Source organism: Pseudochaenichthys georgianus, chromosome 24 (genome assembly GCF_902827115.2).
Source record: "Pseudochaenichthys georgianus chromosome 24, fPseGeo1.2, whole genome shotgun sequence".
NCBI classification, from domain to species: Eukaryota; Metazoa; Chordata; class Actinopteri; order Perciformes; family Channichthyidae; genus Pseudochaenichthys; species Pseudochaenichthys georgianus.
Genome location: NC_047526.1, coordinates 11,838,366 through 11,853,472, shown reverse-complemented (window position 1 = coordinate 11,853,472; position 15,107 = coordinate 11,838,366). Strand labels below are relative to the sequence as shown.

Here is a 15,107-nt window from a genome sequence, read left to right as displayed (position 1 = left end):
ACGCAATTAATTCAAAAAATTAATTACCGCCGTTAACGCGATCATTTTGACAGCACTAGTCTTAATACATCACTAAGTCCGAGGTATTTGCGTTATATACGCGGTATTTGTGAGAGGTTTTACTATCTGGGAACAGAGTTGACCATCGAATCAACATTGACTAGCAGCGTTTATCAGCCAACTCCAGCTACAAACTATTTCCCCACGGGGATTAATAAAGTATATCAAACTCAAATTTATCAAACTATCATTCCTGGACTACCATGTTCGCATCGCTAGGTTCATTGGCTGAGCTCGTGGATTATTCCATTAGACTGAGGACTTTTTGTCTGTCTGTTGTTACCCTGTACACGTTAAATGCACTCTTAAAATGAGTTGATTTCATACATAGCTGCGTCCAAGAAGAAGGTTAACTTGTTACGTTAAGTAATTTAGATCAATAAAAAGCAGTACTTCCAGGCTGAAGACTTTTCTTTTTGTCGCTGCTTTTAATTGAACTATTCATATCTTAGACTGCACTGTAACTTTTATCCATGTATTTTTTCTTTTAATGTTTATTAGCTTTTCTTTTTAATGACTGATTTTAAATGCCATTTTCTTAATGTCTTTCATTTTTTGTAAAGCACTTTGAATTGCCTTGTGTTGAAAAGTGCTATATAAATAAACTTGCCTTGCCTTACTTATACCAATGTCCATTGATTCATTTATTTACTCATTCATCCCTCCACAAATGAAAACAACACTGATGAACCATAACAACGAGATTTATTACAAATATAAAAAGGTATGACGTAGAAAACAGTACAAAACAGAATAAGGACATGTAATGGAGTATAATTGATTGGTGTCAGGTGATCGTGATCCGCAGCCACGGCAGGGCGGAGCGGCTGATTGGTGCTGTGATGGCCTCAGCTGGTTAAAAGAGTCCTGCTGATTATACTCTGTGTTCTAGTTTGGTTGTGAAGCCACACGGTTTTTTGACCGCTGCATTGCACTGCAGAGAAGAGACTATTTGTTTATTTAAAGGACGAACACTGTTTCAACCTCGTCTGGTAAGATACGATAACTTGGAAATAAATGTACCAAAAACAAACGTATCTCTGAGTGATGTGTGAGCGCGTCGGCCAGGCGCTAAAACCAAAAGAACAGAAAAGAGCTTAAGAAAGGTGGAAAGAAGGCTCCAGACGCACCAGAAAGTCTCAAAAAGTCAAAATTATCAACACACAAACATTGTTACATGCATATTACGTCTGTGAAGCACAAAAATGTTGATTATTTTGCCAATACAAGATGGAATACGTACAGGACAAGCTTACAACGGTGGCTCGGCTTGAAGGGAGACTCGGAACGTGGTGGCTGAAAACCTCAAGTTTAACAACCACTGTTGATGTTGTTGAAGACCTGCAGTGTGATCATGAGGAATGTGACACACGGGTGTTTTTACATGTCCAACATGCTGCACAGCCTTGATTGGAATTCACACGTTCTCTGGGTGTGACTCCACAAGCGCTTTCTATGGCAAAGGTAAAAGAAAGTAATTTGCTGTTGCATGTGAGAAAGATGACTACCTTAAGGCTTTTAGAAGTTTAGGTACTAACTTTGACTTGGAGCAATCAACATTTGCACTTCTTTGCCGGTATGTATGTCACCTATATGATCAGCCAGCAGCAGAAGATGTAAATGATGCTAGGTACAAGGCTTTCTGTATGGCATCATCGGCCTTGCCCGAATTAAGCATTCCCCCTACTCCTGATGCCCTCCATCAGCACTGCAAAAGGGCAAATGACCAGGCAGCAATAATGAGGTCCTGTCTCAAAAGAGAAATGAATGCTCCATCACCTGCTGGATATGGTTGGGAAATAGAGGATGGGAACTTACACATCACCTGGATGACAATAAATCCTGCCCCTGACAGCGTGTTGCATGTGATACACTGCAGCTGCAAAGAGTCTGCCTGTGAGAAAGGCAGGTGTTCATGCTTCTCTGCAGGACTCTGTTGCACAGACTTATGTCGTTGCTCAAATTGTGCAAATAAAAAAGAAACGGAGGAAGAGAACGATGACTGCCCTGACACTGACAGTGAGGAATAGGAATAAAAGAGCCTTCGTTCCACCTTTCTTAAGCTCTTTTCTGTTCTTTTGGTTTTAGCGCCTGGCAGACGCGCTCACACATCACTCAGAGATACGTTTGTTTTTGGTACATTTATTTCCAAGTTATCGTATCTTACCAGACGAGGTTGAAACAGTGTGCGTCCTTTAAATAAACAAATAGTCTCTTCTCTGCAGTGCAATGCAGCGGTCAAAAAACCGTGTGGCTTCACAACCAAACTAGAACACAGAGTATAATCAGCAGGACTCTTTTAACCAGCTGAGGCCATCACAGCACCAATCAGCCGCTCCGCCCAGCCGTGGCTGCGGATCACGATCACCTGACACCAATCAATTATACTCCATTACATGTCCTTATTCTGTTTTGTACTGTTTTCTACGACATACCTTTTTATATTTGTAATAAATCTAGTTTTTATGGTTCATCAGTGTTGTTTTCATTTGTGGAGGGATGAATGAGTAAATAAATGAATCAATGGACATTGGTATAAGTAAGGCAAGGCAAGTTTATTTATATAGCACTTTTCAACACAAGGCAATTCAAAGTGCTTTACAAAAAATGAAAGACATTAAGAAAATGGCATTTAAAATCAGTCATTAAAAAGAAAAGCTAATAAAATAAACATTAAAAGAAAAAATACATGGATAACAGTTACAGTGCAGTCTAAGATATGAATAGTTCAATTAAAAGCAGCGACAAAAAGAAAAGTCTTCAGCCTGGAAGTACTGCTTTTTATTGATCTAAATTACTTAACGTAACAAGTTAACCTTCTTCTTGGACGCAGCTATGTATGAAATAAGAGTGCATTTAACGTGTACAGGGTAACAACAGACAGACAAAAAGTCCTCAGTCTAATGGAATAATCCACGAGCTCAGCCAATGAACCTAGCGATGCGAACATGGTAGTCCAGGAATGATAGTTTGATAAATTTGAGTTTGATATACTTTATTAATCCCCGTGGGGAAATTGTTTGTAGCTGGAGTTGGCTGATAAACGCTGCTAGTCAATGTTGATTCGATGGTCAACTCTGTTCCCAGATAGTAAAACCTCTCACAAATACTGCGTATATAACGCAAATACCTCGGACTTAGTGATGTATTAAGACATATGACAAAACATGACATAAAACAAGCATACAGCACTGTTTAGAATCCATTTGGTCTGGTTTAGCGCAACCATGTAGGCGGCCATCTTTCACTTCTGTTGACAATATGCAGCTACCCAATTGGTGTAGCATGATCACGTGACGAACCGTGGCACTACTTTGGACCAAGATATTATTACGCTTTGAAGGGACTAGTTCAGCCAATAATTACGTGCCTAGAAGAATTGGCAGGAATTTTAGCGACGAACTTTTTTTTGGCATGACTCGTTCTTTTTTATGAACTAAAGATTGTGTAGTTCCACTTCTGTGGAGCGGGATTTCTTTTCTAGAGGACTTTTCGAGGTTCACCTTGCGGCCTAAGAGTCAGATTACGCAGACAAATGTCCTCGTAAAGCACCCGCTCAACATGGGTCTCATAATAAAACTAAACCCCGCGCGCCACGGCGTGCAGAGTGTATTGGTTATTATGTAATGCGTAGTGGCACTACACCCGACTTTTCTAGTGTGGGACGCGCCTACGGGTGCTGTCCTTTCACGGAAAGTGGTCACCACGGACGCAGGTCAGACAGGCTGATGGGGTATTTACGAAGGTCGCCCGGTGAGAGGTCCCTAGAGCAGAGACCTCCAGCGGGCGCACGTAAATCACCCGGAGCTCTTAGCGGTGTTCCCCACCCTAAAACGCTTCCTGCCTTCTCTCAGAGGACACCATGTCCTCGTGAGGACAGACAACACGATATCGTGTATGAACCGCCAAGGGAGGTTGCGTTGTCTCCAGTCACACACACTGGCACACAAACTGATCCCTTGGAGCGGCAGACGTCTCCTCTCTCTGAGAGCGACACAGGTACCGGGAGTTATGCACCTCGGGACAGAATTTCTGTCCCGAGGTGCACCACTCTATGCAGACTGGTCTCCTCATCCAAGGATCGGGAGTCCGCTGTGGGTGCGTTACGGCGGAGCCGCGTTAAATCTGTTCGCAAAAAGAAAAAATGCTCAATGACAGCTGTTCTCTTTAATGCACTGTTAGGCGGGGACGCACTCGTACACGATTGACCTCCGGGTCCTCTGTACGCGTTCACACCCCTGGCTCTGTTACCCCCAACTCTGGCCAGAGTGAAGGAGCAACGCCACACACTTACTCTGATGTTTCCGCCCTAGCCCGAACTTTTCATGACAAGTTCATGAACAGTTCACTATCATCTCACTGTGGCGGGCACCTTGTTGAGTCGGGACTCTACCTGTTAAATTCTGGTTGATCGGTGATTTTCGAGATAAGCTCGTCTGGCAATACGGAAGCTACAATATCCCATAGTGAGACATCGAACGGAGTGTTATGAATGAGAACTATAGGTTACTTACGTAACCCCAGTACTCAGAGTAACATGAAGTGAGATGTCTCACCAGACGGCCCTCCTTGCTATGGTGAAGCGAGAAGAGGTGCTTATTTTGAATGACGCATGCGTTGTGGCGCAGGCTACTTATTAGGGGTGTTGAAAATAATCGTTTCTACGATGCATTGCGATGCGGACGTGGACGATTCGGTCTCGATGCAGTGACGGAAGATAATCGGTTATAGAGTGGTAACGTTGCTTCCTGATTTTCTGGCCGCGGCTTTACTATAAAAAAAATTCTGTCACTTTAATATCAAATCGGTCGGTGACGCAGAGATCAGGGAACAGACGTGACAGCGGCATAGCAACACGGAGCAGTCTGCTTTATCCACCAACACAAGAACACCAGTCCAGAACCGACAGCAGAAGGACCCGCTCTCAATCACTCCGTGTCAGAGACACAGGGTCCCTGTGTCTCTGAGCCGCAGCGACACGGAGTGTGACAGGGATTTATGTTTTTCAAAAATAATCGCGTTACAATCATGTCAGGTTTTTGGTGGATTTAATTAAGTCTTGGATTGCAAAGTATGAATGTCCTCTAGCAATTTTCAGACGATATATACGTGTGTAAAGTTTGTGAAGGCAGGAGGAAAAAAGCTCGATCACCGTCTCCTCTCCGTTCCTCCAAGCCCCACCCCCTCCCTGAAAATAATGAGTGACAGGCTGATGGTGACCCGATAGAAACTTTATTATTCACTTAATCACTGAGATATAATGAAGCTAATTTAATCTCATACATTCATGGGATTTATGTAACAGTAAGACAGAGAATGTAAATGTGCACCCACATGCACTATTTTTGTTTGTATATGCTGTTGTAAATACTCCTGTTGTCTGCTGTGTTCAGACTCAAGTCCTGTGTGTGATGCCTCATTCAGGACATTCAGTGTCCTTTCTTAACAGAAGACTGTTGCTAGAAGAATTAGCTTTTTGTTTTTGAGGATGGAACAACTTCACACACGGAGGCTAGACCTATACAATTCATTTATTTTGGTTTATAAATTAATGTCAAGACATTTATGTTATTGATTTCTGAAGCACTTTCTAAATAATAAAAAGAGAGTTCATATGTATTTACTGCATGTATGCATTGATGAAAAATAAGCCATGTGCAGTAATATAGAAAATTGAGGATGCAACGCATTGGTATGAATCGTGATGCACCGTGATGCACCGGGATATCGAACCGAATCGAATCGTTGACAGGATAATCGTAATCGAATCGAATCGTGAGACCAGTGAAGATGCACAGCCCTACTACTTATAGGGGGTGATTTCCCCTGACGTTGACGTCAAGATCACCAGCCAATCAGGATTTGCGTAATGAGATTGATGCTTCTGTTTGCTCCGCGATGAGGCGCATCCCATAGTGAGACATCTCACTTCATATTACTCTGAGTACTGGGTTACGTAAGTAACCTATAGTTTTCTCCAGAAGATAAAAAGCATACATACAGCAAACACACGCGCATATCTTCACTAACAAAGTTCCTCTCCTGCAGGTTTATCCACTACGTGTTCGACCTGGGGAACGGGCCCAGTCTGCTGAAGGGGAACAGCGAAAACCAGCTGAGCGACAACCAGTGGCACAACGTGGTCATCACCAGAGACGCCGCCAACACACACACGCTCAAGGTGGACTCAAAGTCCGTCACGCAGAATGTCAACGGAGCCAAGAACCTCGACCTCAAAGGTACCACAGCCTCGCTTTTTCAGAGGTTTGAATAAACCACTTCATGAATGTCAGAGATTAGAATACAACCCTACAAGACTTGATTCGATAAAGTCTTTTTTGAAAAAGTCAAGACTCTACTCCATCCCTTGGTCTTTCATATTATTGACACATTACCTGTTTAAGAGTATAACTTTTTTCTCATACTCAATTTGTACAATTAATATTGAGAAGAGGATCATCCAACTTTTTAGATTTTTGAAAACATTTCACTTTGTTTCTAACATAAAAAGATTGCAATGTTGCAAACATGCATGATAATTTCCCCAAAATACATACCCATCCAATACAAATAATTCAATATGTCTAAGTATACTTACTGTTACTTAAGGTTTTGAATGGGATTCAAATTATTGAAGGAAAGGCAACTTTTTTACGAAATAATTGTCACACCTGTAAAAATGTGTGACATTGTAAAACACACCGATTTGATCCAATGGATTGTGTGGAACGAATTAAGATCAATTGGTAATCTAGCCTGAAAACATAATCAGTATATCTGTCATCAATATTAAACACTCAACTGGACCTGATTATTAAGTTATAATATTCATCACAAAAACAGACCCTATATGTGACCCTAGTATTTATTCAAATCTCTTCTCGTCCCTCTACAGGTGACCTGTTTATCGGGGGTCTGGGGCCCAACATGTACCAGAACCTCCCGAAGCTGGTGGTCTCTCGGGAGGGCTTCCAGGGCTGCTTGGCCTCGGTGGATCTCAACGGCCGCCTGCCAGATCTCATCAACGACGCCCTGTTCCGCAGCGGGCAGATTGAGCGTGGCTGTGAAGGTACAGACGGCCCTTAGCGAATAAGAGTCATGAAGCCGCCTGAGATGTATTAGTCTAATTAGAAGGCTCCTCTGAAGCCCCTTAAAGCCACTCGCTGGCATTGTTAATCCCATCTATTTTTCTTTTCCTGCGCCAGGCATAACAAGAAACTACTTTTTTTGTGGCTTGTTAACTTTTTATGTTGCATCAATATTTTTTAAGTTAAGCAGGGGTACTCAAACCTGAACAAAATATTAGGAAATATGTGTATTCACAATATGAACTCAAATGAAAGTTACAGAAGCTAAGGTGTTTTTTTTTAAATGCTAGATTTAGAAACACCCAAATATTTACTGACCTGGCTTTTTCCCTTCTCCAGCATCTACCATTTGCATTTTAATACACCAATGATGTGGCATTTGTACAGCAATACAATAATTCATGTTATATCTGATGTTGTTAATATAATTACAAGTCAATATGCTTTGGCTCAAAACTGTTAGGGCTGCACGATATGGACTTTATTTACAATTACAATATCATTAATGAGATATTAGAGGGATTGATCATTTAGCATTATTATTCTCATTATCATTGAAAAACATTTAAAATGATCATGTTGATATATTTTTAAGAGGATCTGTAGCAAACAAAGATATGTTATTAACTCCGTAGAATGCAATGTGTACACTGGATATACATGCAGCTCCACTATATTTCAATCAACATATTATTTACAAATATTTGGGATTCAAAAATATTGTGCTTTCTGCAATTTCAATATTGCGATTAAATGTAGATTAATGTGCAGAACTACTCTCTACTGTATATAAGATATTGTTTATTCTTACTCTTCTAATTTAAATAATATTGTGTCTAAATACATGATGGGTGTTTCTCAATCGCGAGGATGCTGGCTTGGTAGTCGCGTACTTCCAAGTCACTTCCTTCAGAAACAAAGCAAGTATGCTTCCAAGCCACGGCTTCGGAAACGAAGAAGAATGGAACAGGCTAACAAGTGTGCCACTCTCTCTAACGGTTTCAACATAAACTACCGAAAATAAATACCTCACGATGTCTATCTAATTATGAACTTGCTTTACTTTCACGGAACACATTTTTGGTGATAACAAACAAATGTAACAAAGTAACATATTTACCAACACATGTTCTACGCCACGATTTCGGTTCAGCAATTCTCCGCAAGGGTTTTTGAAATTGGTCCGTGCACAAAGCATTGTGGGGATTTTAAGGACGCGAAGTCTACCCATGTGCAGCCTCGAAATTTCCCCCAAACCAAGGACGCGGCCTCGGTGGAATTCCAAGTATGCTGGAGATTGGAACAGTCCTTCGGCGACACTCGATGACGTAGCATCCTTGAAATATTGGCTTGGAAGCCAGAATCCTCGAGATTGAGAAACGGCCGATGTCTCCTGTGCACTGTGCAGACTTCTGCCTGTGACCTCTAGAGAGCAGCAGACGTTTGTAATAGGTTGTGCACATTGGCAGTGATTTTCAAAGCAACTTTAATACCTTATTTAACAAAGAAAACACCACTGGGTGAGATATTTTCCAACCCTCACTAACAAACCAACAACTCTCCCCAGTGTTGCCAAGGTGACAAACTTTGTGAAACTTTTTTTTACGAACGCTAACAATGCTGCTCCCTCACTAACCTTTACTCTTGTTTTTCGCTCTGCTCTGTTCTGTTTGTTATTTTCTTTCTGCGCTAACAAAGTTGGTTTCACCAAAGCCGACCTGCAAGGTAGAGGGTCAATCTCAGCCTCTCTGAGGCCTGCTCGCCTGAAAGTCTGCTGTGTGCAATGCATCGTGGGTGTCACCGTGGCAGTAATGTTCCCTGGGTGCCGCGGAGGAGGTTACCTGCTCTCTGAAAACAGAAAAGTTGATACTAAGAGAGAAAGAGAAAGACAGACTAATGGAAAAAATATCTATTATTTGTTCCACAATGAGGAACATTGTTACTGCAAAGGAAAAACAACATATTTAGTAACCATAAGTCACATTATTTTAAGTCAGGTAACTGCACTCTGATACTATGGCCCGATTCCAAACCAACCCCTAAGCACTCCCGCTCAAGTTTTGGGACAAACTCCCATCCCTCCGACAGAAACAAGAACTTTCATAAATATTCGTAACGTAATTCTTCCACATCTGCATCTTTCAGACAAAAATGTATACAAATAAATTACAATAAAACTGTAATGGCATATTTCTTTTTTTGTAAGCCGCTTTTTTTTTTTAAATTGGATGTTTATGAGCTGCAGTTCCTGTGAATATATAACATTTTACAATCAAATTAACAATTCTACTCGTTTGACTAGACCCGCATATGATAAAAATATAATGTTACCTTCAAGTTAACATCTGTATGACAATAATAAATGTCTTAATTTGCGCTTTTTACTGGTAAATGTTTGCGCGGAACTATGTGTTTCTTGAAATACACATGCACCGTTGCACCTTGTCATGCTAGTAGGCCTCTAGCATTGCTGCTGTGTTAATGTAGCCATACATATGTTTGTTTACATATGATGCTAGCACTTCTACCTGTAAATAAGAGTTGGATAAATGTTCTTATAGAAGTGTTTCCATATTTGATAAAGTTGCAAAGAGTACACAGTATATTTAAAGAGAGTACACAGATTAGATAAGTGATGTTCATACCGTCTATTGCAGTCTGAAAGCAGTGGCAGGTAATTTGTGGGAGTGCTGTGTTCTTCTGTGAAATGCCACATTAGAGGCTGTCACTGCACATCTCAGCACCATCAGACCCCTCTTTCTGTCTCTCTAATGTAATAAAAAAAAATTACATTTGCTACTTTACCCAGCTGAGAGTGTTTTTCAGAGTGCGAGTGACCTCCTGCTGAACACTCGGCGAAATCCGCCAATCCCTTTCGCTGACAAACAAGCACAGAGGCACGCATACCAACACGAGATTCACAATTATGCGAAAGTGTGGAAGACGCCTGGTTGACTCCCAACGCCGTGCATTGCACAGTAAACGCACCTTCAGCTGGCAAACCCGCTCCGTTCTAATGTCTTCTCTTCACATTGTCTCGCACCAGACAATTGACACTTGCATTCGTCCACCATTTTGATTTATTTTAATTTACTTTGGTTTGTTTACAACGTGGTTATCAGAGGGGGTTTCTGTCTCCCCCCACCTCACGTGTCCATCTAGACTGCTACATGGGAATTGATTATCTTGTTATCTATGCTTGTCTTTGTCTGCATTCCCTCTCGGTATAAGTATTCAAAGGTACCAAATAGCTATGTGTGGTGTAGAGGAATAGCAAACACACATCCAAGTTTGACTTTGAATACCCTCCTCTACTCCTTTCTGACTGAAGTGCATACACGGGGATATGCGCTACGTGTCCTCTTTTTTGTTTCTTTTCTGCTCTTCATGAATTCTGTCTGTCTAGTGTTCACCGTGTATACTCACAATGAGAACATGTTTGGAAAGATAATTTCTAGGGTTACGGTTAAAAGCTATTATATTTGAAAGGGGTATAGTTTAATTGAGTTAGTATCCATGAGTTAGGGTTAGGTTTAGGATTAAAAACTATTATATTTAAAGGGGTGTAGTTTAATGTAGTTAGTATCTATGAGTTAGGGTTAGAAGCTAACATTTTTAAACGAGCTATAGTTTAATTGAGTTAGTATCCATGGGTTAGGGTTAAACGCCATAACTTTTATGTGGGGTATAGTTGAATTGAGTTTGTATCCATGAGTCATTTATTAAAAGGTTTTTTGTTCATGTCTCGTCTTGCTTGTCCACAGAGGGAATGCAGCGTGCTAAGTTTTACTCTGATAAAACTTTATAAACTACTTGTTGGAATGATATATATTGCATGCATGTCCACCTGCACACACACACTTAAAAAATAAGGAAATTAAGGGATGTTAACAGTGTCATCACATCGGTCCAAATGTGGTACAATTCGCTGTAGCGTGTCTTTAAACGCAGATTAGAACCGAACTAGCATAGCATCCTTTACAGCGGAGCGAATGCCGATGCTCCCGCTGCTTGAGAAGCATGCTGTTGATCCTGTGAAAACCTAGACACCTCTGCTTCGACTTGCCACTGCGTTTGCCGCTTTACTCAGCATGAAACAGGATTCCCCAGACAGTTTTTTTTTTACATGAGTTGTACTCCAGGTCGGGCTTCCTGTGGTGGCACTGTTTACTCCTTGTTGTCTCTTCTAGGCCCACATGATGTATATTTATCTCTAGAGTGCATTTCTTTTTGCATGGGTACTGCATTGTTTAGTCTCAGCACTAGCTCTTATTGGTTCTTGACTTTGTTCCCGTTGTATCTCTCCCGCCTCCACCCCCCCCCCCCCCTACTTACTGCCTTTTTCCAGGCCCCAGTACGACGTGCCAGGAGGACTCGTGCGCCAACATGGGCGTGTGTATCCAGCAGTGGGAGAACTTCACCTGTGACTGCTCCATGACGTCTTACTCAGGGACTCACTGCAATGATCGTGAGTACAATTTAACATTTACCTGTTCTTGGCTTGTCTGTGCGTTAAAGGAGGAGTCTTATATCTTCTATGTGTCCTGTGGCTCTGAAAGGAGCTTTATAAAGTTTGAGGAAATGACTCAAGCGGCATCTCTTGAGCAATATTGGGTTCAATTTGGGCAAAGAATGGCATACACTTTAAAAACTCAAGGTGCATTTTAGTTGTAAGTAACGGATCAAATCTTACTTAACCGGTGATGGATGATATACTCAAGATCTTTACTTAAAAGTAGAAAATAACACTTAAGTAAAATTAAAGTATAAGCATCATAATATACCTAAAGTAAACGGTACAATATACTTCTGGATAACTAGCTATGTCACCAAGGGATCAATACAGTTTGATCCTTACCTTTAGTATTACATAACACAATATTTGCTGACTATATTCTGTATTATTCATCCTAATCTGAATATTCTAAGTAACTCAAGTTATCATATAAATGTAGTAGAACAAGTATGAAGTGGGAACCCTTAAGTACCTCACCTCACAAACTAAGTTTTTGTCCACCACTGAATACAAACCATTTTAAGAAGTAAAAGTCACAACATCTCAGAAAAATTGATATCTATACTAAAGTGTTGAAGTGCTCCATTGCTCCATTGAGTCAACCACCCCCCCGCCCCCCCAGCACACACACAAACACTGTACCCAACTGCCATATTTAGCTATTAACATAACCATCATCTGCATAAAGGGTGTAAATAGAAACCACCCATAACCAAGATAGCGTGTAGTCATAAAAACTATAGGTTACTTACGTAACCCCAGTCCTCAGAGTAACATGTAGTGAGATGTCTCACTATGGGATGCGCCTCATCGCGGAGCAAACAGAAGCATTAATCTCATTACGCCAATCCTGATTGGCTGGTGATCTTGACGTCAGCGTCAGGGAATCCACCCCCTATAAGTAGCTTGCGCTACGTCGCATGCGTCATTCAAAATAAGCACCTCTTCTCGCATCGCCTTAGCAAGGAGGGCCGCCTGGTGAGACATCTCACTACATGTTACTCTGAGTACTGGGGTTACGTAAGTAACCTATAGTTCTCATTCATAACACTCCATTCGATGTCTCACTATGGGAAATTGTAGCTCCCGTATTGCCAGACGAGCTTATCTCGAAAATCACCAAACCAACCAGAACTTAACAGGTAGAGCTCTGACTCAACAAGGTGCCCAGCACTGCTCGGGCCACACTAGGAGCAGAGACGTCTAGCCTGTAAAAGCGGACAAAAGTGAGCGGCGAGGACCAGCTCACCGCTGCACAGATGTCTTGGGTGGAAACACCCTTGAACAAAGCCCAGGATGTAGCCAGACCACGAGTCGAATGAGCCCGCACACCCGAAGGTGCCTGCAGCCCCTGACTCGTATAGGCCAAAGCAATAGCCTCCACAATCCATTGGGAGAGCCGTTGCTTAGTAACGGGCTTGCCCCTCTGAGGGTTAGCCCAGGACACAAAGAGTTGGTCATTATGACAAAACTCTTTTGATCTGTCCATATAAGTGCGTAAAGCACGGACTGGACACAGCAAATCCGGCTGCTGTTCCCACAGCGGCGGAGGAAATGCTTCAATGTCAATTGGGGTACATGAACCAACCACCTTTGGTGTAAAGGCAGGGTTGGACTTCAACATCACTCTCGTTTGCCCTGGGGCGAACTGAGTGCATGAAGGATGTACAGATAGCGCATGAATGTCACTGACCTGCTTGGTGGATGCCAGGGTCAGTAACAGCACTGTCTTGAGTGACAAGTGCTTCATGTCAGCTCCTTCCAGGGGTTCAAATGGGGTCAGGTTGAGCCCATTTAAAACCACTGCCAGGTCCCATAAGGGTCCCAGTGACCTGGAAACAGGGAGGAGCCTGCGAGCCCCTTTCATAAAACGGCAGACCAAAGGATGTTGGCTAGCCGTCTTACCCTCAAAGCCCACATGGCATGCAGCAATAGCAGCCAGGTACACCTTGATCATGGAGAAAGCTCTGTGTTTATCGATCAAGTCCTGTAGGAATGATAAAATCACCCCGACAGGACATTGAAAAGAGATGTGTCCTTCTTGAAGGCACCACTCCTCAAACACCCTCCACTTACAGTCGTAAAGAGACCTGGTGGAGGAAGCTCTCATACTCTGAATAGTGTTTATCACCTTCTGAGGGAGTCCCACTGTATTCAGATTGTACCACTCACGGGCCAGGCCCATAGTGCCCAGCGCTCTGGGTGTGGGTGAAGGATTGCCCCCCCCCCGCCTGAGACAGTATGTCCCTGCGTAGTGGGAGCTGCCATGGCTGCCCGCACAGCAGCTGATATATCTCCGCCAGCCAGTACATTGCGGGCCAGTGCGGAGCTATCAGGATAAGAGTGTGGCGTTGTACCCTCACTCTGGCCAGAGTTGGGGGTATCAGAGCCAGGGGTGGGAACGCGTACAGAAGGCCCGGAGGCCAATCGTGCACGAGCGCGTCCACGCCTAACGGTGCGTTTAAATCGCGCATTGAAAAGAACAGCTGACATTGAGCATTTTATTTTGATGCGAAGAGATCTACCGCGGCTCTGCCGTAACGCACCCACAGCTGACTCACAATTCTTGGATGTAGAGTCCAGTCTGCATATAGTGGTGCACCTCTGGACAGTAGCACTGCCCCGAGGTTCATCACTCCTGGTACGTGCGTCGCTCTCAGAGAGAGGAGACATCTGCCGCTCCATAAGTTTAGTTTGCGTGCCAGCATGTGTAACTGGAGAGAACGCAAACCCCCGGTTTATACACGATATTGTGGTCGTGTTGTCTGTCCTCACGAGGACATGATGTCCTCTGAGAAAAGGCAGAAAGCATTTTAGAGTGAGGAACACCGCTAAAAGCTCCAGGTAATTTATGTGCGCCCGCTGAAGGTCTCTGTTCCACTGCCGGTCGACCTCCGTAAATACCTTACAGAATGCCCGAGAAGCGAGGGGGGGTGACAGCAAATTGGAGTCTGTAGCTCCGTGTTACTGTCTTGAGAACCCCAAGCAGATGTTGTGAGCATCTTCCACTGTATGCTCCTTTGAGTCAGCGGAGATGTCACGTCTCTTACCCTCTGAGTCCCTATTAGTTGTGTTATGGGGCCCTGTAGTGTCTGAACACGGTGGTGCCCCATATCGACAATCCCCACCGATACTGCGAATGCGCATGACGGTGGTGCCTTCACAACCCCAACCGGCACTGCGCATGCGCGTGACGGTGGTGCCTTCACAGCCCCAGCCGGCACTGCGCATGCGCGTGACGGTGGTGCCTTCACAGACCCGTCTATAATCCGCCTTTTGAGAGAAGCCGTAGCTGCTCTCAGAAGGGGAACAGTTGACGGACTGTTTATTGTTTTTATTGTTTTTCTTTTCATTTTTCTGAGCTGCGCCCTTGGCTTGAAGCCTGGATGCATCAGCGGAAAATGGTTTATTTTAGAAACAACAATAAACTTGTGACATGTGTG

General features: G+C 43.0%; 1 protein-coding gene across 1 annotated transcript in view; it reads left to right on the top strand.

The window, feature by feature from the left end:
- The window catches only part of LOC117439802 (neurexin-3b), a 298,311-nt gene that overhangs the window by 80,822 nt on the left and 202,382 nt on the right, over positions 1 to 15,107 (top strand). The window contains exons 10-12 of the mRNA XM_034075888.2: positions 6,109 to 6,299; positions 6,956 to 7,129; positions 11,497 to 11,616. Coding sequence (XP_033931779.2) covers positions 6,109 to 6,299; positions 6,956 to 7,129; positions 11,497 to 11,616 — 485 coding nt within the window. The remainder of the gene's footprint in view (positions 1 to 6,108; positions 6,300 to 6,955; positions 7,130 to 11,496; positions 11,617 to 15,107) is intronic.